The sequence below is a fragment of the Cebus imitator genome, unplaced genomic scaffold (assembly GCF_001604975.1).
Source record: "Cebus imitator isolate Cc_AM_T3 unplaced genomic scaffold, Cebus_imitator-1.0 Scaffold417, whole genome shotgun sequence".
Classification (NCBI taxonomy): domain Eukaryota; kingdom Metazoa; phylum Chordata; class Mammalia; order Primates; family Cebidae; genus Cebus; species Cebus imitator.
The window spans coordinates 656,735-678,139 of record NW_016107732.1 but is presented as its reverse complement, the minus strand read 5'-3'; the positions used below and the strand labels follow the sequence as shown (position 1 = coordinate 678,139).

At 44.5% G+C, this 21,405-nt stretch overlaps 2 protein-coding genes and 1 long non-coding RNA gene across 11 annotated transcripts; 2 read left to right on the top strand and 1 right to left on the bottom strand.

Annotated features, from left to right (window-relative positions):
• The first annotated feature begins 40 nt into the window (after window positions 1-40).
• LOC119468368 lies at window positions 41-21,270 on the top strand. Its single transcript, XR_005197039.1, has 2 exons — window positions 41-77; window positions 20,361-21,270. It is a non-coding gene; the product is annotated as an uncharacterized LOC119468368 (long non-coding RNA).
• On the bottom strand, window positions 88-11,984 carry ZNF419 (zinc finger protein 419). 7 transcript variants are annotated; one of them, XM_037731742.1, is made up of 5 exons: window positions 11,528-11,964; window positions 9,014-9,052; window positions 6,346-6,475; window positions 5,732-5,830; window positions 4,998-5,368 (listed from the first exon to the last, which is right to left on the bottom strand). In XM_037731742.1, the coding sequence occupies exons 1-5, from the start codon at window positions 11,558-11,560 to the stop codon at window positions 5,337-5,339; spliced, it is 333 nt and encodes a 110-aa protein (XP_037587670.1). In that variant the 5' UTR covers window positions 11,561-11,964; the 3' UTR covers window positions 4,998-5,336. The 7 variants fall into 7 exon arrangements, with proteins under 7 accessions (XP_037587671.1, XP_017364990.1, XP_037587667.1 ...); XM_037731741.1 differs by having other exon boundaries at window positions 4,998-5,371; window positions 11,528-11,963; XM_037731743.1 differs by lacking the exons at window positions 4,998-5,368; window positions 5,732-5,830 and adding an exon at window positions 88-1,894 and having other exon boundaries at window positions 11,528-11,984.
• On the top strand, window positions 15,749-21,270 carry ZNF772 (zinc finger protein 772). Of its 3 annotated transcripts, none has more exons than XM_017509503.2 (4): window positions 15,749-16,002; window positions 16,599-16,637; window positions 17,467-17,593; window positions 18,856-21,270. In XM_017509503.2, the coding sequence occupies exons 1-4, from the start codon at window positions 15,970-15,972 to the stop codon at window positions 19,998-20,000; spliced, it is 1,344 nt and encodes a 447-aa protein (XP_017364992.1). In that variant the 5' UTR covers window positions 15,749-15,969; the 3' UTR covers window positions 20,001-21,270. The 3 variants fall into 3 exon arrangements, with proteins under 3 accessions (XP_017364992.1, XP_017364993.1, XP_037587664.1); XM_037731736.1 differs by having other exon boundaries at window positions 15,877-16,002; window positions 16,599-16,889; XM_017509504.2 differs by lacking the exon at window positions 17,467-17,593 and having other exon boundaries at window positions 15,757-16,002.
• Window positions 21,271-21,405: the final 135 nt, after the last annotated feature.

The window sequence follows — 21,405 nt, the reverse complement described above, 5'->3', positions numbered from 1 at the left end:
TCTCTTGACCTCGTGATCCACCCGCCTCGGCCTCCCAAAGTGCTGGGATTACAGGCTTGAGCCACCGCGCCTGGCCGGTTTCTCAGCTTTTATCACCATGTCTAACTCTCTCTGTCACTCTTATTTCTATGAATAACACCATCATCTTGCTATTTGCTTTTTTTCCCCAAAAAAGTAGCCATTTTTATAATTTGCCATTTTTCCTGATAATTTAACCCATGTTCCAGCAAGTTCTATTCTAAAATTTAACCCAAAACAATTCATAGACATAAATGTAAAACCAAAACTATACAACTTCTAGGAGATAATTGAGGGAAATCTTTGTGACCACAATGAAGTAAGGAAACGAAGTGACCAAGATCCCTCCAACCCTCAGTCACCATCATATCCCTTGCTTCATAAGTCATGCCAAAGCTGTGATAATGTCAGCCAGTGCTCAGCCCACAGGTGAGAGGACCAGGCAATGAATCGGGTAAATGAGAGGTGACATGAAAGGCATGCAGTTTCAAATTTATTCTTATTTATAAAATTGTTTTGACAATTAGTACAGGCCCTTTGTATTTCCATGTAACTTTTCAGAATACATTTGTAAATTTTTATTTAAAAAATTGGGTTTTTATTGGGATTGTCTCAACCTATAGAACAGTTAAAGGAAAACTGACAACTTAAAAGTATTAAATCTCAGATTCAGGAACTTGCTGTATCATTTATTTATGCCTTCTTTAATGTCCCTCAGCAATGTTTTTACAGTTCTTGAACATATTTTGTTAAATTTATTTCTAAATATTTCTTATTTTTATGCTATTGTGAAATGCCTTTTTCAGTTGCCAAGCAGGTATTTGCTAGCTAATACATCAACCCAGTATAGAGACACATACTTTTTGCACACTAGCCTTTTTATCTTAGGCCTTGCTAAACTCAATTATTAGAGCTAGTAGCTTTTTAGTAGACAATTTGGAATTTTCAATATTATCATGTCATATGTAAATACAGACAGTTTGGGTTCTGCCTGTACAATCTTTCAATCTTTTTTTTTTTAAACTAGAAATTATGAATGTTGACAAATTTATCTTATTATTCCTAATAATAATAATATTGGGGAAAATCAGCTTATCAAATACTTGATCACATATATATCAAATGTGCTGTTAGCTGTTTGTTTTTCATAGATGTGCTATATCAGGTAGAGGGAATCATCTTGTTCTAGTTTGCTGAGTTTATCAAAACCTAGTTTTGAATTTTGTAAAACGCTTTTATTACAGTTTTGAGATTTCTATTTTAGTCTGTTAATATAGATTATATTAATAGGGTTTGAATTATTGGATCGAACTTGTATTCTTGATAAACCTCAATAAGTTTTATTATTGTTTGTATATGGCTGAATTCAATTTGCTAAATTTTTTTTGTTTTAGCATGAGTGCAAATTTATTTAAAAAGGCTTTAGAACAGGAAAGAAAGGCAAGTATGCTTGGATGAGACCCAGTGGGCAATTTGAAGGACAAGTGCCTCAATTTGCTAAAATTTTATGAAAGCTCTGTGCCTATATTCACACAGTTATTGGTCTATAGTTCTGTTTAATGTCATTGCCTGCTTTGGTGTCCTGTTAATGGTAACTTTCATATAGTCCAGAACTGTTCAAACCTTTATCTTTTTCTAAGAGTTTGTATACAATCGGTATTACTTCTTCCTTTAATATTTTGTAAAAGTTCTTACATGTTCTAGGGATGACTCTCAGCTGATGCCATCAAGAAAAATTGCAGTCCTACAACCACGAAGAACTTAAATATGCTAACAACTCAAATAAGCAAGAAACAGATTCTCCCTGAGATTCTAGAAACACAATCATGCCGACACTTTGATTTTAGTCCTGTGAGATCTCTGTTATACTTATGACCTACAGAACAGTAAGATAACATATTTGCGTTGTTTAAACCATAAGTTCGTGGTGATCTGCCAGGATAGCAATAGAAAGCAAATAAATAAACATTATTCTATGAGAATTTCTTCAGTTTCCAATGCAATATTTCCTAGACTCATGTTGTACCTTTTCTGTCACAACCTGAAAACAGCCTCTTCTCTAAAGACTTCTGATTCTGTTTTTAAAAAATTATATAAACCAATAAATGGGAATTAAATGTACTCAAAGCTACTGGCATGCCACTGCTTGCTAGGCTATCTCAGAAAAGATTGGAAATATGTGCACATTATCTATATGCACTGAATTCTTTATCTGTAGTTAAACCTATAAATATTTCAGAAGTTGGATATTTTAAAAGATTCATAAGACTATAGTAGCATACTCACATAAGGCTTTTATTTATAGACAAAGATATGATAGAGAATACAACACCAAATGCACAATGAATAAAATAACAAACAGAAAAACTGGACTTCTTAAAAATTAAGACAATCTACTCTTGGAAAGATACTGTTAAGAACTGAAAACAGGCCGGGCACGGTGGCTCAAGCCTGTAATCCCAGCACATTGGGAGGCCGAGGTGGGTGGATCACGAGGTCAAGAGATCGAGACCATCCTGGTCAACATGGTGAAACCCCGTCTCTACTAAAAATACAAAAAACATTAGCTGGGCATGGTGGCGCGTGCCTGTAATCCCAGCTACTGAGGAGGTTGAGGCAGGAGAATTGCCTGAACCCAGGAGGTGGAGGTTGTGGTGTGCTGAGATCGCGCCATTGCACTCCAGCCTGGGTAACAAGAGCAAAACTCCATCTCAAAACAAACAAACAAACAAAAAAAAAGAACTGAAAACAAGGCCAAGCATGGTGACTCATGCCTGTAACGCCAGCATTTTAGGAGACAGAGGCAGGAGGATCACTTGAGGCCAGGAGCTACAGACTAGTCTGTGCAACATAGCAAGACCTCATCTCTAAATTTTAAAAAAGAAAACAAAAGCCACAGACCATGAGAAAATATTGGCAACGCTTACATCAAATAAGGAATTTGTCTCCAGAAATATTAAGAACTTGTAACCAACCAAATGTTTTAAAAACAGGGAAAAAATACCAACAGATATTTCACTAAAGAAGATACATGGGTGACAAATAAGCACATTTAAAAATGCTCAAAACAGTCCTCAGAAAATACAAAGTAAGAACTACAATGAACTACTACTGCATACTTACTAAAATGGCTAAAATCAACGGCCTATGACTTCCATACATATAAACTGTCAGTAATGTGAAGAAACAGAAAATCTAATATACTCCAGAAGGAAATGTGAAATGCTAACCATTTAGAACACAATTTGGCAAGTTCTTAAAATTTCAAACATTTGGATCAACTTATAAAATAACTGAGTGAGGAGCTTTGCAGACCTGTTATGCACCCAAACTGGTGAAAATTATAAAAACACAATTCAGTCTCTGGAAATGGTCACAAGGATATACGGCAAATAAATATTAAAGAAGATCTAATATTCATAAGAACAGCAAAAGTCAGTCCCACATGAACCAAGACCACTCCTTCCCTCCCCCACCTCCAAGCTCAGCGAGATTAAAACTCCATTCCAGACTGGGTGCAGCCAGGAATACAGGGCTCCCTCTCCCTGGAGCTCCCAGGCAAAGGGCTGTCTTCTCAGGAGGGGCAATCTGTCACGAATTCTCATCCTGCCTCCAGGATGCATATTTAGATGAATGATGTTCAATTGCCAGCTCCCTCATAAAGGCCATTCTCAAAGTTTGTTTTAAATCAGGTCATATTGATTCAGAAACAGTATATAACCTGCCACCCTAACGCCTTCTCCAGTCTAAACTTTCTGGTGTTGACTAGAGTTAGGCCTTTAGCTAAAGCCTTTTTCCACATTCACTAAATTGCCTAAAAACAGCTAAAGCCTTTTTCCACATTCACTAAATTGGACTCTGTGAACTGTCCAATGTTGAATGAGACTGGAGATGTGCCTAATGGATTTCCATTTGTTACCTTCAAGACATTTTTCCAAGGTGAACTTTCTGGTGTTGAACAAGGTTGAAATGCTGGCTAAAGGGCTTCCCACAATCACTGCATTTCTCCAGTGTGAATCCTTCGATGTTTAACAAGACTGGAGCTGTGGCGAAAAAATTTCCCACATTCCCTGCACTCATAAGGCCTTGCTCCAGTGTGAATCCTCTGATGTTTAACAAGGCTGGAATTCTCACTAAAGAATCTCCCACATTCATTGCACTTAAAAGGCTTTTCTCCAGTGTGAACTTTTCGATGTTGCATGAGGCTTGAGCTTTGGCTAAAAAATTTCCCACATTCACTGCACTCATAAGGTCTTTCTCCAGTGTGAACACGCCAATGATTGATAAGGCTGGATTTGTGGCTATAGAATTTTCCACATTCACTGCACTTATAAGGTCTTTCTCCAGTGTGAACTCTCTGATGTTTCATGAGGCTGGAGTTGAAACTAAACAATTTCCCACATTCACTGCACTCATAAGGCCTTACTCCAGTGTGGATTCTGTGATGCTGAACAAGTGTGGAATTATGCCTGAAAGCCTTTCCACATTCACTGCATGTAAACGGCTTTTCTCCAGTGTGAACTCTCTGGTGTTGAATGAGGTCAGCATTACGGCTAAAGGATTTCCCACAGTCACTACAGCCATAAGGCCTTTCTCCAGTGTGAACTATTTGGTGTATAAAAAGGTTGGACTTATGGCTAAATAACTTCCCACATTCACTGCATTCATAAGGCTTTTCCCCAGTATGTAGTCTCTGGTGCTGAACAAGTAAATATTTCTGACCAAAGGCTTTCCCACATTCACTGCATTTGTAATGCCTTTTTCCAGCATGAAAGGCCTCCCTACTTTTGGTAGTCCTATGTGACTCCTCTCCCCTGTGAGTCATCTGGTGCTTAAGAAGACCTGAGCTGGTTGGAAGGTCCTTTCCAACCTCCCTGCTTTGCAAGGACTTCTCTGACAGGTGGATTCTGCAACTTCTCAAAACTGGGATCCTGCCCTCTTCTCTTTTTAAGGGTTCCTCTCCACAGTGCTGCTTCTGGTGTTGCTGAACATTTGAACCAGGCGCTCCTACAGAAGCACTCTGCTTAGGAGCCTCCTTGGCCTCCACTCCATGCCAACAACCTGGAAGAAATGTTGTTGAAGTATATATAGACTTTGGTGTGAGGAGGTAGCACTCTCACAAATGTGTCTGACTCACCCAGTAACTAGTGCCTGGAACTGCTGACAGAAATGAGGGTGCTAGCTCTCAGCAAGGAAGGGCCTGCTGTGCAATGCTGAAACTGGCCAGTTCATGAATTCGATTTGGGGAGGACTTATGAGCATCAAAGATGCAAGGATGGGATGTAGCAGAAGGAGGAGAGACAGGGTCCCCAACACAATTATCTCCAAATGGCCTTCCATAGGGCTTTGGCTGCTGGAGACACAGGAACACAGCACAGAAGGGTATGTCCAGGACCAGAAAATACTAACTGCAACCAAACAGCTGGTTTTCAAGGACTATGCAAAGATAAGCCCCCACCTCACCACACATTCAGTGAAAGCCATTGCTGAAGGGTGCTGCTGAGGACTGGGTCAAACACGGAGGACAGAGAGGTGGGGAATGGCCCTGGGTCAGATATCAGAAGATATAAATGGGTGACTGAGGAAGAAAAGATAGAAATCAGCAATGACCCCTTGCTTTGGTATCAAAATATCTGACCCACTGGAAAGACTCCTGGTATGATATGAACCCATCCCTGAGTTCATACCTCCCTGAGCTCCACCCACCAAGTACCTCTTGGTATGGCTGAAGTCATAACTTCCCAAGCAGGCATGAAGGGCTCTTCCCATGACTCCAGCTGGGTTATTTCATGGGTCTTGGAAGATGCAAGTCCTAAAGAAAAGGATAGCTCAGTGGCAGCACTGAGCCAGAATGACTTATCCCATCATGGACCACAGGAAAGAAAACAAAATGGTACAGAAAGAACCTTGGAGGATGTTCTTGCAGGAACAAGCCAGTCAAATAACAATCACATTAGTGACTCAATTCCTGGCACAGACAGACACCCAGATATGTTGGCTAGAAGCAGCAGGCAGAATATAGGGACACAGAACTGCCACAGATCTGCACAGTGTCACCAGGCCACAGAGAGGCCACCAGGGGTAAGATCCATCAAACTGACTGCAAGACTGCCGACCCCCAAATCCTTTCCTCCACAGCTCTGGGGCAGCTTGGGGAGAGAAGGTGGTAGTATACACAGCCCAGGCCTATTACAATAGATACTTCATGATATTGGAGAAGGATTCAGTGCCCACAATTCAGCTTTGGGAAGAACAGACTTGTCCCCAGAAAAAGGAGGAAGAGCTGAGCCCAGCCCAGGATGCTGGGATGAGGTGTGAGAACCTTACCCAGAGAGGCCATAAGTGAAAAGTTCTCCAGCATCACATTGCGGTAGAGGAGCCTCTGAGCCTCATCAAGCAATCTCCATTCCTCCTGGGAGAAGTAGACAGCCACGTCCTCAAAGGCCACACAGCCCTGCTAAGATGGAGAGAGTTGAGTTTATATGTGGTCTCCTTAATGGGGACTTTAGACATCTCTCCAAATATACACCCCTGCTCACCCTCTTCCCTAATCCCCATCTCAGAGGAAAGACCCTGCCCCAGAGCCACTTACGCCCACTCTTTCCTCATGGTCCCATTGAGCAACGACAGGCAGGTAGGCAGATAAGAGTCCATCTCAGCTCTGGGCATGGTATGCAGAGTCCTACTCTTCTCTTGCCAGACAACTGGCCTTGAGTCCCCCAGATTGTGTTTCCCAAATACAATCAAATTTGTATCAGTGTTGTCCCTTAAGCCCCCAATACAAGGTCCTGGGGCCATCTGTTTACACTCACTAGAATATGCACATACTCTGTACCACATCCACCGCCTCCGACACCACCTTATATTCCCCCTCCAAGCGTCACCACATGCCAGTCTACACATGGCATTCAGAGGGCACTTACCAAATGCAATGAGAACATGCCATCCTAGACCTCCAATGGCACTGAATGGCAGGAGCAACTCTCAGCCCCACTTTGAAGGCCTCCCTACTTGGCTGTTTTTCTTGCTTCATCTTCAGCTACCTGGAATTGCATGCGTATCTGGACACCTCTGGCACTCTTCCATTTCTGTGTTGAAAAGCTGTCCCTTCCTGTGTCACCCTTGCTCTGACTCTTATTAAAATCCCAGACCTGGCCAGGCACAGGGCTCACACCTATAATCCCAGCACTTTGGGAAGCTAAGGTGGGTAGATAACCTGACGTCAGGAGTTCAACACCAGCCTGACCAACATGGAGAAACCTCATCTCTACTAAAGACACAAAATTAGCAGGGCATGGTGCATGCCTGTAATTCCAGCTACTCCGGAGGCTGAGGCAGGAGAACTGCTTAAACCTGGAAGCAGAGGTTGCGGTGAGTCAAGATCACGCCATTGCACTCCAGCCTGGGCAACAAGAGCAAAACTGAGTCTCAAAAAACAGAAAAAAATAAGCCTAGGCCATATGTCTCCCAAACCAGGCCTAGCAATTCTCCCAGACGACCTCATTTGATCTTGAGCTAATCCAGCAGCCTGAGAAACTCCCCAGGTCCCAGGTAAGAACAAAAGCCTTGTGATTCCACAGTTGGATGAATAACCAGCAGTGCCAGCCTTCCTGTTATCTTTCATGTCCATTATAACTTCATGTCCATCTCATGTCTACCCCCACAGGAACCTTGGCCACCAGCCAGACCCTCCTCACCCCTACATCCCCTTCCCCATGGCCACCATTTGCCTTCATGTCCTTGTGAAGTCCACCACTCCCATCCAGGTATCCAAGCAAGAGAACCAATTCTTGGCCCCTATACATTCTCCCTTATTATCTAATGGCATTACCAAAAGGACCTCAAGATGCTCCCTCCTAAATCTGCTCCACTGCTCCATCTTGGTCCACATACCAGCTGTATTGTGTGGGTCTCCAATCTGAACCCTTCACTGAATTCCAGACTTCTCTGTCCAGGTGCCCATTCAATGAATACACTCAAGGGTCTCTGGAAAATCTCATTTCAACATGGCCGAAACTAGTTTAATTATTCCCATTGAAAATTACTCTTACCATTCACCTCTCTCTCCCCAACCCTACACTTTAGAAAATCTGCTCACATCTACTTAAAAAACACAGACTCCAACCACATCTCCTATGTCCACAGGCACCATTCTGGTCAGCACTCCCTAGATAACTGCAGTAGTCTCTTTGTTGATCTCCCTGCCTCTACCTTTAACCCTACAGTTGTTCTCAATAGCAGAAAAAGCTTGTTAAGACTGGTCCATACTCGCTTTGCAGCCTTCCACATTTCTATCCTTCCTGATATTAAGGAACAAACAAAAATACAAAGAACAGAGGCTCAGCTCCTCAGCCAACCACTTCGGGTCTACCTTATACTTGCTGATGTTTGACATAACGGAGATCTAAGGTTGCCTAGGCATTCCCAGCACAACCTTACCCCCATGTATTTTCTAATGTTGATCACTATACCTTCTAAACCTGTCATTGGTTGCCAGCAATGAGAATCCCTCCATGTAATATATAGTCTGGGCCAGACACAGTGGCTCACGCCTGTAATCCCAGCACTTTGGGAGGCTGAGGCAGGTGGATCAAGTGAAGTCGGGAGTTCGAGACCAGCCTGATCAACATAGAGGAAACCCGTCTCTACTAAAAATACAAAATTAGCCAGGTGTTGTGGCACACGCCTGTAATCCCAGCTACTTGGGAGGCTGAGACAGGAGAATCGCTTGAACCCCAGAGGTAGAGGTTGCGGTGAGCTGAGAACACACCACTGCACTCCAGTCTGGGCAACAAGAGTGAAACTCTATCTCTAAATAAATAAGTAAAATTATATAGTCTGGACTCAGGGCCCTGACTTTGTATGATCATCTTCCAGGGAACTCAAATGGAACGGCAGTGAGAATAACAAGCAAGGAGTCCCAAGACACCATAATTCTGAAGACCATGTAGGTAGGAGTTGAGGAGGATGAGGACCTTAAACATCCTCCACTTACCTCTTCATTGTCTATAAGTAACTCTGCAGCCACAAGAATCTATGGAAAAACAAGGCCATGAGAAGCAGACAGTGATGTTGGCAAAGGATCATCCAAGCCCCCTCCTCTACCCTGGAGTCAGGTGTGCCTGACTATCTACAATCTGGACTTTGGTTCTTAGTAATGCCTCTTACCTGTTGTGGGCTTTTGGAAGAATGCACAATTTCCCTGTGCCTTGGTGTTGCCATCTGCAACATGGCAATAATAATGGTATTCACTCAATAGGACTACTGTTTGTATCAAACTCATTCTTATGTGTCTAGGACTAAGTATCAACTCTTACTGTACACATAATTAATGTTTCTGTCAACATTTTCAGTGCAAATAAACTGGTAGGTTTTGAAAGTGTGGGTTTCTGGCTGGGTGCAGTGGCTCACACCTGTAATCTCAGCACTTTGGGAGGCTGAGGTGGGCGGATCACCTGAGGTCTGGATTTTGAGACTAGCCTGGCCAACATGGTGAAACCTCATCTCTACCAAAAATACAAAAATTAGCTAGGCATGGTGACAAGTGCCTATAATCCCAGCTACTCAGGAGGCTGAGGCAGGAGAATTGCTTGAACCCAGGAGGCAAAGGTTGCAGTGAGCAGAGATTTTGCCATCGCACTTCAGCCTGGGCAACAAGAGCAAAACTCTGTCTCGGAAAAAAAAAAAAAAAAAGTGTGAGGTGCACATCTTTTATGTGGCCTCCTTACTTACTTACCTGAACCAGGAGGCCGTAGGCTCGGCACTCTGAGTATACCTCACATCTTTTTTTTTTTTTTTTTGAGACGAGGTCTCGCTATGTTGCCCAGGCTGGAGTGCAGTGGCTATTCACAGGCACGATCCCACTACTGATCAGCATAGGAATTCTGACCTGCTCCGTTTTCGACCTGGGCCTGTTCACCTCTCCTAGGCAACCTGGTGGTGCCCTGCTCCCGGGAGGTCACCATATTGATGCCAAACTTAGTGCAGCCACCCAATCAGCATAGCGCACTAGAGCCCAGAGCTCCTCGGCTCAAGCGATCCTTCCACCTCAGCCTCCCGAGTAGCTGGGACTACAGGCATGCGCCACCATGCCCAGCAAAAATGTGGGTTTCTTTAACATACTTTTTAATTAAGAATGTGATATTTAAGGTATTTTATCTTAATACTTTACAGTATATTAAGTTTACAACCAATTATGAAGTGCTTACATCAGTTTAACTTAATAAACCTGTGTTGTTTTATTTGCCTCTGTGTGCATATGAACTATGATCAATCAGTGCTTAAATAAGTACTTAACTCATAAATTCACAAGTTAATAAACTGGGACCTGGCTCTGAGGAACCTGAGCAGATACCATTTCTTTTGGTAATCTGGCTGCCTGTTACATACTCTCCTGAAGGCAATACTGCTGAGAGCCCTTCTACTGGAGCAGTTATCATCTCTCCTGTGCTGATGGCTAGGGAAACTTAGGCACCAAAGGGGCTGCTCCACCAGCCTGGCTGACCCTTCCTCTTCTCCAGATGGACTGGACATGAGGACCTGCTGAGCCTGGAGTGGAAAACCTTAATACTACCCTGCAGTATCCATCCAGTCCTGGGTCTTTATAATCCTCCATTCCTGCAGACACCAGATAGACCCACTTCGGGCCACAAAACTCCATGCTATAGAGGCAGCCCCATCCTACAGGCCCATCTCTCCCTTCTCTCACCTCAGGGCCCATCTGAAAGAAAACCTTAAGATTCTCGCTCCTAAATAGGAGCCCCAGTCCTTACCCTAATCCAGGCCTCTACCCACCACGTCTTGGGTATCTCCAGCCCAGATCGCTTCCCAAACTTCCAGATGTGAGTAAGCAAGCTGCCCATGTGGTCATGACACCTCCACTCTGGGACATCTCAGGATCACCATGCCCAAAACCTACTCCCTGTGTAGCCTTCCCCATCTCCATTCTTCTTGATATTCAGGAACAAACAAAAATACAAATAAAAATCCAGAATGGCTCTTCATTCCTTACTTTCTTTCACAGTCACATCTGATGCAACAGGAATTCCCGTCTGTTCAGTTTTTGAAATCCACCCAAGATCTGATCACTACTCCTTCTCTATGGCCCAGTTCTACTTGTCTAGTCTATTGAGTTTACCTACTCACAGGTCTGTCTTTACCCGCCTCACCCTCACTCCAGTCTGTTTTGCCTTTGGTAAACTTTTTGAAACGGATCGTGTCACTCTTCTGTCCCCAGCCCTCCGCGGCCACCGTAGCCCCCTCAGGATGAAGGCGCAGCTGCTGTGGCTCCACACTTGACTCGTCCCTTCCCAAGCTGCCTACTACAGACACCAGGAGGCCTCAGGTTCGGGACTCGCGGAGTGTGCCTCACATCTTTGCGAGCCAGGCCCCTTGCCCTCCCTTCCTAATCCATCACACTGCGTATCAAGCCCCACCACCCGGGGACCTGAGCAGGCGGCCCTCACAGGGCTTTAGGATTCAGGGGACGCCAGGAGAACGCGGCGCTCACCTGAGCGGGCTCCCTCAGCGCGGCCGCCGCCATCAGAGCCTGTGGGTTGAGCCGGGCGGGGGAGACAACGACAGACCGAGGAGAGCACCTGGGCCACTCTAGGCGCCGCCACCGAGCCTCAGACTCCCCTCTGAGCGGCAAGAGCAGTGCGCGTCGCTAACGCGCCTTCCGGCGCTGGTAGCCTCAGCCCACAACCAGCTTCCCGCAGGCTAAGTTCACCGTTAGAGCAGCGGAAGTCACCGCCGACGGGCGACGCCGGAAGTCTCGCCGATTGCGCGTCGCACGCTTGGGCAGGTCTCTTTTCATTGCCCAAGCGTCGCCGCCTAGCGGCGCGGCGCCTTCTAGGCAACATAGTTCCCAATGCGCCAAACTTCGAGGAAGTGGGCGTAGCTGCGGAGGTGGAGATTGGAGATGATAGTTAATGATGGAGATGTAAATGATAGATGATGATGGAGATGGAGATGGAGATAGATGGAGATGGTGATTGGAGGTGATAGGTAATGATGGAGATGGAGATAATAGATGATGATGGTGATGGAGATGATGGAGACGGAGATAGAGATGATGGAGATGATGGAGATGGAGATGATGGAGATGGAGATAGATGGAGATTATGGAGATGGAGATGATGATGGAGATGGAGCTGATGGAGATGGAGCTGATGGAGATGGAGATGGAGGAGAAATCAGGGTATAGAAGTTCTCTCGGACTCATCCTGAGACTGTTGTAATTGGAGATGGGCCTGGATTTCAGTTTCCTGCAGCTGATACTCCAATCTTTCCTTCTTTTGAAGGACTTGAAGAGGATCTTCAGGGCCACAATAAAGAGTTTTCTTTGGGCAGAGCCACGTATACATTCCCAAATTTCCCTTGGCAAGGGGACACCCAATGTTAAAGTCAACAGTGGCCAAGCAATGCCTGATGCATGATAATAAGAAAACGCTCTGAATTCTGGATGTAGGTGACGATAGTGTAGGGGAGCCCAAGGATTTACTTTCCTCCTTCACCCCATGCTCATTTGTGCTCTTTCCTTCCTCAAGGACCCAACATTGGTATACAGTCACAACAACAGGTGGCAAACCCGTAAGTGAACTCCCCCTGAATTTCTCCCCTTCATCCTTTTCTGCTCCATGTTCCCACTTCTCTTCCATTTCCAAATATAAAGCCAATTCCTCACACGTGGGTAGAATACTAGATTGTTGTTTACAACACACAACTATTGATTAAAAAAAGATGTCAACCCTTTATTATATGTCATCCCACTACCTCCATTTCCATTGAATCTAGTCCTCTCATGTCAGTTTAATTTCCCTGCTTCTTTTCCTGCCCCTTCCGCCTGTGGGCTGAATAATAGCCAATTTCAACACAGCCTTGGGGTGACTTATGAGGACAAGAGAAAATGAAGCCTTCCCTCCTTCTTGGGGATTTCTGGAATGGGTGTTCAGTACTAGCTGACTCTGAAAAGGAGGAGGGGAGTCAATATTGGGATTGAGAATATGGTAGACTAGAGAGACACATGTTCTTTACCCGTTCAAACTATGGCATTAGTTATTTCAGTTAGACAATTATGTGGCATGTGGAAGGGAGGGGAGGAGAGGAGGAGGAGAGTGAGGAGTGATGAATCCATGACAGGAGTTGGACAATGTGTAGACAAATTTCCCCTTCTTAAACCAAGCAAAGGAATAAATGTTTTGCTTCCTTGAGAACATCTATTAGAATGGATTCTGAATCATTCATCTAATAGATTATGGGTAAGCCATGAAAATTAGCTGACCATCATGACATGAACCTTTGTGAACAAATCCAACAAACATATTACGGAATCTTTCACACAGTAGAAAACATATAGAAAATTCAGAATCTGGCAATAAGAAACCCATATAACATTTAGGAAAATATATATATGTGGTAAGACTATAAAGACATTAATAGAATGATTATCAAAACCATTAATAAAAATGTCATGGAAATGTTAGCTTGATGGGGTGTGTCAGGCATGTAAGGTGATGTGAAAAGAGAGGATGCCTAGGAAACTGTTTTTTAGCCAGGTGTGGTGGCAGGCGCCTGCAATCCCAGGAGAATCACTTGAACCTGGGAGGCAGAGGTTGCAGTGAGCCAAGATCACACCAGTGCACTGCAGCCTGGGCGACAGAGCAAGACTCTGTCTCAAAAAATAAAAAAAAAAGAAAGAAACTATGTTTTTCATGACTGGTTTTTTCACAGATGTGGTATTAATTAAAAAACAAGCTATACCTCTTCTGAACATTATAGTGAACTGTGTGACAGTTTTGAAATAAAGAGTATATGTATACAACTTAATTTTATCACAGGAAGAGACAATCAACTAAAACTGACTCATATGCGTAGAACTGCAAATAATGTGATTGGTGAGGATAGAGCAGACTATTTAATCATTTGGCTTAGGTAAAATCATTATCTACATAAGAAATTCACTTATAGCCAGGTGCGGTGGCTCACGCCTGTAATCCTAGCACTTTGGGAGGCTGAGGTGGGTGGATTGCCTGAGGTCAGGAGTTCAAGACCAGCCTGGCCATCATGGTGAAACCCCATCTTAAGAAAAAAAAAAGAAAAAGAAAAAGAAATTCACTTATATCTCATTGAGTTAATAAAACAAATCCCATGAAGCTATTTTTTTTTTTTTTTTTTTTTGAGACGGAGTTTCGCTCTTGTTACCCATGCTGGAGTGCAATGGCACGATCTCGGCTCACGGCAACCTCCGCCTCCTGGGTTCAGGCAATTCTCCTGCCTCAGCCACCTGAGTAGCTGGGATTACAGGCACGCGCCACCATGCCCAGCTAATTTTTTTTTTGTATTTTTAGTAGAGACGGGGTTTCACCATGTTGACCAGGATGGTCTCGATCTCTTGACCTCGTGATCCACCTGCCTCGGCCTCCCAAAGTGCTGGGATTACAGGCTTGAGCCACCGCGCCCGGCTGCTATTTTTTTTTTTTAAATAGCAACACATGCTGGGTCTATATATTTTCTCTCTAACTTCTGGAATCCATTTTTATTTCCAACCTTTAGGAATATTTATATGTTTATAAGGAACGAGAACATCAGAGTTTGAGTCCAAGACTCTGCCTTTGGCCATATGTCCTTTAGGGCTGGCAAGCACATTCCTCAGTGTTTGGAAAGCCTAACCTACCCAAGGTGGCATGAGAAGCAGATGCACCTCAAGGTCTTATCATAGGTGCTCAACACATGAGCAGCTGCAGGGAATGAGTGAAGACTGAGGGCTGTAACCAGCTAAATAAATTTTGATGACATCTCCTGCCCTCCTCAAGTTTAGAGCTTAATGGCATGAGTCACCACCCAGCAACTCTAGACTTCCATGGAGATGGCCATCTGGTCCTTAGACACTTGAAGTCTGGCCACCTCATCTAGAGAGCCCAAACTAACTTTCCATCTCAACTATCAGTATAAGGAAAAGTAGACAGAGAGATGAGGCCATAGGATGGGAAAATATAACCATTTCATCAAGGAGGAAGGAGCCTAATATTTCAGAAGAGCAGTTTGGTTCCACAACAGGTAAGCAGCTCTATGTCCTGTTATTGTCCAAACACAGTCTTATGCTCAAGCCTTGATTCACCTTGTTTTGTGTAGTAATGCTTTATTCTTTATACTGCTAAGTAGTACTCCATTGTCTGTATACACCATAGTTTGTTAATCTACCTCATCTGTCTGGTTTTGTAGAATTTGCTAAGTCCATATTGGGAGCTGAACCTAGAATGGTAAAAACGAACAAGCAAACGTAAATAAAAAATGCCAGAAGTTGTTCTAAATAGTGGTGAAAATGACAGGGGATATAAAGGGGAGAATGTGAGGGAATGGCAGTTGTACCGAAGACACATTTGGAAATGTTTAAGCTGAAGGCTCAGGACAGTGTCCATTCAGATGAGTTGGATGTGGGCGGCTTTCTTGAAGGTGATAATTGAGTTGACACCAAAAAAAAAAAAAAATGAGAAGGAAGCAGCTATGAATAAAAACAAGTTTAAAATATTCAGGTAAAAGGTAGAGCAAGTGACAAAGAGATGTGACCTGGTGACGCCGGACGCCGCTCACTAGCATTGGTGCCATGGGAACTACATTACCCAGAAAACTTGGCGGTTGTGGGCCAATGAAAGCCCAGGAAATGGGCGTTACCGTTGGTGTGGAAAATGCCAGGGCGGGACTTCCTCAACCATCCTCGGGTGGACATTTTGTTTGCTTTTCCATTAATCTACTGGCTTAGTCTCCGGAACGCGATGTCAGACCTGAGGTGACAGAAACGGGAAAACGTGAGACAGCGTCATTTTCCTTGAAGAGAGGTGGACCTGAGATTCGACAGTGGCGTTGTCTGAGTAACCTAGCCGCTGGGTTTGTTCCTTCACGGCTGATCCCAGGTTCTCACTTGTCGCCACCCTTCCGTAGTTCACTGGCCTGATGGCGGCGGCTGCACCGATGGGCCAGGCGCAGGTGGGTGCTGCGTCCGCGAGTCCGCGCTCTGACCCCCATCTCTCAATCCTAAAGTTTCGAATGAACGGCTTCTCGGGTTACTGCAGCTCAGGCCCCTGTATCTAGAACAGCGGGGCACTTTTGCTTGGAACCCAATTTGACATGAGTTGAAGGACGTTCCAGGCAGAGGGACAAGCGTATGCAAAGGCTCAGGGGTGGTACACAGCTGGAGCGTTTGGGAAAACTGGGTCTTTGGTGTCTGAAAGGATCAGAGTGCGTTATAAGTGATCACACCCGGAATATCATCCTGAGCAGCTGGGTTTCTATTCTGAGGGTGATGGGAGTCATGGAAGGTTCTAAACAAAGGAGAGCCACGATCTGAGGGTTTAAAGTATTCCATAGACAGCTTGGGGGAACAGACTTTTTTGGCCATGGGGGCGGATAATGAGCACTATTCCGAGGTAACACAGTTAAGAGGCATCCTTGAAGATGGAAGCACAGAGGGTAGACATTCAGCCCCCAGGCACTTTGTAACAGCATAGGAACGTGGGACGGGCCTGAGCCTCTGGGGTTCCTTCAAGATTGCTTGGCTCTCACAGTCTCCCTTTTCTCCACAGGTTCACATGAACTCAGAAGTTATTATGGACCATATACAGGTGAGGGGAGAATGTCCATACTCTCACAGATCCCACCCCACCCAACATGCTCTCCAGGATTGTGGTGTTATATAGAACACTTTCCTGCTACTCTCCGATCTCTTGGGTCTGAGGACTCTGGAGAAGCCCCAAGCCCAGGGTCCTGAGTCTGGGCCAGGGGTTTTATGGAGGGGTTTCCATTTCTGCCAACCACTGGAATATGGTTGGAAGGTTGTTCCAGGCACAGGAACCAGTCTGTGCAAATACTTAGAGGTGAGGCTGAAATGGGAGTTTTCAAGAAATTGCAGGTCTCTTACAATGCCTGGTGGGAACCAAGAGCAAGGGGTGGGAATCATCCTGAAATAGCTTAAAGCTGATTATGTAGATTGGAGGTTAAAAGAGAATATTCATTTCATTTAGTGAGCCAGGAAGGTGATGGTAGAGAGCCAGAGATGTGAGATAACTGTGATCCAAAGAGTGATGTACATGTAGAAAGAAGTGTAGACTAATGACCTCTGGGCTTAAAGGAGAAAAGCGAGCCCAACTTTGGTTGTCTGGTAAGCATGATATTAGTGACCCCAGAGGAATTTGCTTACAGAAGGGTGAAGCCTTGTATGCTAGGCACAGAACTTAGAGGGTGACAATTCTTCACCTGCCTGTGGTTGCTATGGGTAGACACAGTCATCATTAGGACCATGAGGAGGGAGAAAACACCAATGGCACCTGATCCTCATATGTCCTCTGAGTTGAGTTAAGTAGGAAGGTATACAGGATGGCGATGTGTGGGGGCATGGATGGGGGTTCTTGGGAGAGATGCTGCTCATGGACTTGGCTCTCCCAATTGTGGCAGGGGCAGGTGAACTTTGAGGACGTGTTCGTGTACTTCTCCCAAGAGGAGTGGGTGCTCCTTGATGAGGCTCAGAGGCTCCTGTACCGTGATGTGATGCTGGAGAACTTTGCACTTATGGCCTCTCTGGGTAAGGCCATCACATCCACCCCAGTGACTTGGACTGGGCCCTGCCCTTCCCGTTTTTTTCAGAGCATCCTTGTCCTTCCTACATCAGAGCCATGGACACTGCCCCCTTTCTTAGTTCCGGTAGTACGTTCTCTGAGTGCTGGGCTTGGGCTGTTTGTTCTTCTACCTCCTCCTCCTGAGCATTCCCAAAACCTCCTGTCTCAAAGCCTTACAGGGACGGATTCAGGAGTTATGCATTGTATTTTCAGCCCAGTGTGTCATATCCATCTTGTCCTTTTCTTGTCTGAATTCCTCTGTCTGTATCCATGATACCTCTGTGCCTGGGATTCTGCACTCTTCCTTTAGCTGACAGTTCCTGTGGCCTGCCTATACCAGGAATTGTATGGACCATTATAGTCACTACTTGCTAGGACCACTGGGCTATTCTGGCAAGACCCTACTCTGAGATTATTTTAATAATATTTAGTTTTCTATATGGGTTATCCAAACCAGTGCTTTTCTGTCTTTCCCTAGGACATACATCTTTTACATCCCACATAGTTGCCTCACTGGTGATGGGTACCTGACTGGATGGACGTGACTCCAGTTGTTGCCACAGGGACTCTAAGTGGGAGTGGCCCTGGCAAGTGGGAGCTGGGGAAAGGTGTGATATCAGGGCTGGGTTCATATCATTCCATAGCCTCCTAGTGCCTACAGTTGTATTAGTGCTAGGGACACTGAGCCATACTTCATTTTTATCTACTTTCTCATTTATACACTTGACTTTCATGCTCTGGCCTTTGGCCTCTGGATGTTTCATACCTCTGCCTCCAAGTCTTGCCTGTTCCTCTCCGTGGCTTGTTCTACAGTGTCTTCCAACATTGTTCTAAACTTAGTGTTTCATGAGATGTGTATCCCAAATAATCCTTAACCAACTACTAAGTAGCAATTTGATTTTCTTTGGTATGGACCATAACCTTTTGCACAACTCTTACCTGTCCCCAGCAGCCAAGAAAATCTGATTGTGAATGACTTTGAGACCCTGCCTCTTTTTTGTGCTGTACCCCACATCTTTGTCCTCTCCCAGTTGAGGCCTCCTCCATTCTATGACATTTAGATGCCAACTACTGTATAGGACACATTTGCTGAACTTGAGTTTGGACCCTTGTCCTAACGACAGTCCTATGACCTTGGTCTTAGTTGTGTTAGACACATATTTGTAGTGAGGCTTCCCCTCTTCCACCTGTGTCAATTTGTACTTCACTAGCATTTCTTTGTTTTCAGGTTGTTGGCCTGGAATGAAGGATGAAGAGATACCTTTTGAGCAGAGCTTTTCTATAGGATTGTCACAGATCAGGATTCCTAAGGGAAGTCCTTTTACTCAGAAGGCTTACCCCTGTGGGACATGTGGCCTGGTCTTAAAAGACATTTTGCACTTGGCTGAGCACCAGGAAACACACCCAGGGCAGAAACCATACATGTGTGTCCTGTGTGGGAAACAGTTCTGGTTTAGTACAAACCTTCACCAGCACCAGAAGCAGCACAGTGGAGAGAAACCCTTTAGAAGGGAAAAGAGCAAGGCCTTTCTTGTGAACAACTGCCCTGTCCAATCATCAGAGATGTCTTTTGTGACAGAGGCTTGTAAGGACTTCCTAGCCAGCTCAGGCATTTTCCAGCACCATGTCCCTCACAATGAATGGAAGCCACACAGCAGCACCAAGTGTAAGGAGGCCTTTCACCGTGGAAAAAGGCATTACAAATGCAGTGAATGTGGGAAAACCTTTAGCCGCAAAGACTCACTCGTTCAACACCAGAGAGTCCACACTGGAGAAAGGCCTTATGAGTGTGGTGAATGTGGGAAAACCTTCAGTCGCAAACCCATACTTGCTCAGCACCAGAGAATCCACACTGGAGAAATGCCTTACGAGTGTGGCATTTGTGGGAAAGTTTTTAATCATAGTTCTAACCTGATTGTACATCAAAGAGTACACACTGGAGCAAGGCCTTACAAGTGCAGTGAATGTGGGAAAGCCTATAGCCACAAGTCTACACTTGTTCAGCATGAGAGTATCCACACTGGAGAAAGGCCTTATGAGTGCAGTGAATGTGGAAAGTACTTTGGTCACAAATACAGACTCATTAAACATTGGAGTGTTCATACTGGAGCAAGGCCTTATGAGTGTATTGCATGTGGAAAGTTCTTTAGCCAAAGCTCTGACCTTATTGCACATCAAAGAGTTCATAATGGTGAAAAGCCTTATGTGTGCAGTGAATGTGGAAAAGCCTTTAGCCACAAACATGTCCTCATTCAGCATCATAGAATTCACACTGGAGAAAGGCCATATAAGTGCAGTGAATGTGGGAAGGCCTTCAGGCAGAGAGCTTCCCTCATCCGACATTGGAAAATTCACACTGGAGAAAGGCCTTAGGCTGGAAGATAGATACTCCATTTTTTTTGTTTAACATAATAACTGACCCCAGAGAGAAGCGCCAAGAGTAGCAGTCTTTATGTGTAGCCAGTAGCCAAAAGTAGAACTTTATACACTCAAACACTCACTCTAGGGAGGTTCTTCTGAGTGCCAGCTATATGGGAAGCTTTCTGGAGCTATGCTGAATTTTCTAGACCCTTGCTGGAATTTCATCAAGGTAGTGCCTCTGATAGAAGCCATCTGTCTTTGTGCTGGAAGAGTCCTGCATTGTGCAAAAGTAACCCTAATGTGCTTCAAAAGGCAGGCCTCTGTGCTTCTCCCTTCCCTTGAGGGAATCATCAGTAGCCTGTGGCCATCAAGGATTCTCACTTTTATCTGCCCCACAACTGGTTGAAGCATGAGCATGACCCAGTTTTAGCCAGAAAGATAGGAGCTTTGTTCTGCTGACCACTAGCAGAGGGTTCCCTTCTTCATGGATATGGTTGATCTCACATGGCACTTCTGATTGATTTGTCCGGGCTCTAAGACATCTAATCTGAAATTGGCTGCCTCATATTCTGGTTTTGCAACAAATGCCTTAATTTTTAGACTACCATAAATCTTGGGGATTCTGTTCGCTATGTGGGTTAGGTTTAGAACAGAATTGGGCTAAGCCAGTATGAAGGGATGAACAGCTTTTGTGAGAGCTCCAACTATTTGTATCTCTGAGGTGATAGTAGGATGGCAAAGAATATCTCTTGTTCTACTGTCAGCCTAACTTGCTTTGCTGCTTAAGGAAAGAATGCCAGTCTTTGCAGACCTAATCTTTTGGTCTGTATGTCAGGATTTTTGCGTAATTGAGGTCACCCTAAGCAGTGGGCATTTGTTGTGATAATCTCTGCTGTATCTGGGAGCAACGTGAATTAGGTCCCTTTTCCCCAGAAGATATTTCTTATTCTCAAGGCTTCTTAAGGAGAATTTGAACTCATGGGACCTGTCAAGGTCTCTGAAATCTGTTTTTCAGTAGGAAGTTGACACTGGCTGTCCTCCAAAAGGCCCAGGTAGGAATCATAATTGGTGCAGAGACCCAAATTATTAAGGGGATGGGAAAACTGCAGCAAACCGTAAGGAATATGACCCTTCTAAAGGTACATCCACATGTGTTTCCATTACTCTGGCTCTACTATGAGGGTTTACAGAAATATTCCCATACCTGTGTCTCTTATGGCTAAGATTACTGTCCAGAAGTCAGTCTAAACATTTTTGCAATAAACTGCACATATTTACAGTGTACCGCTTGATAAGTTTTGATACACTTCTTTCCCAAAAGTTTCCTGATTTCCTTTATATTTTCTCACTTTCCTTCGCCCATCCCCAGGCAGCCATTGATTTGTTGTCACTGTAGATTTATTTGTCTTTCCTAGAA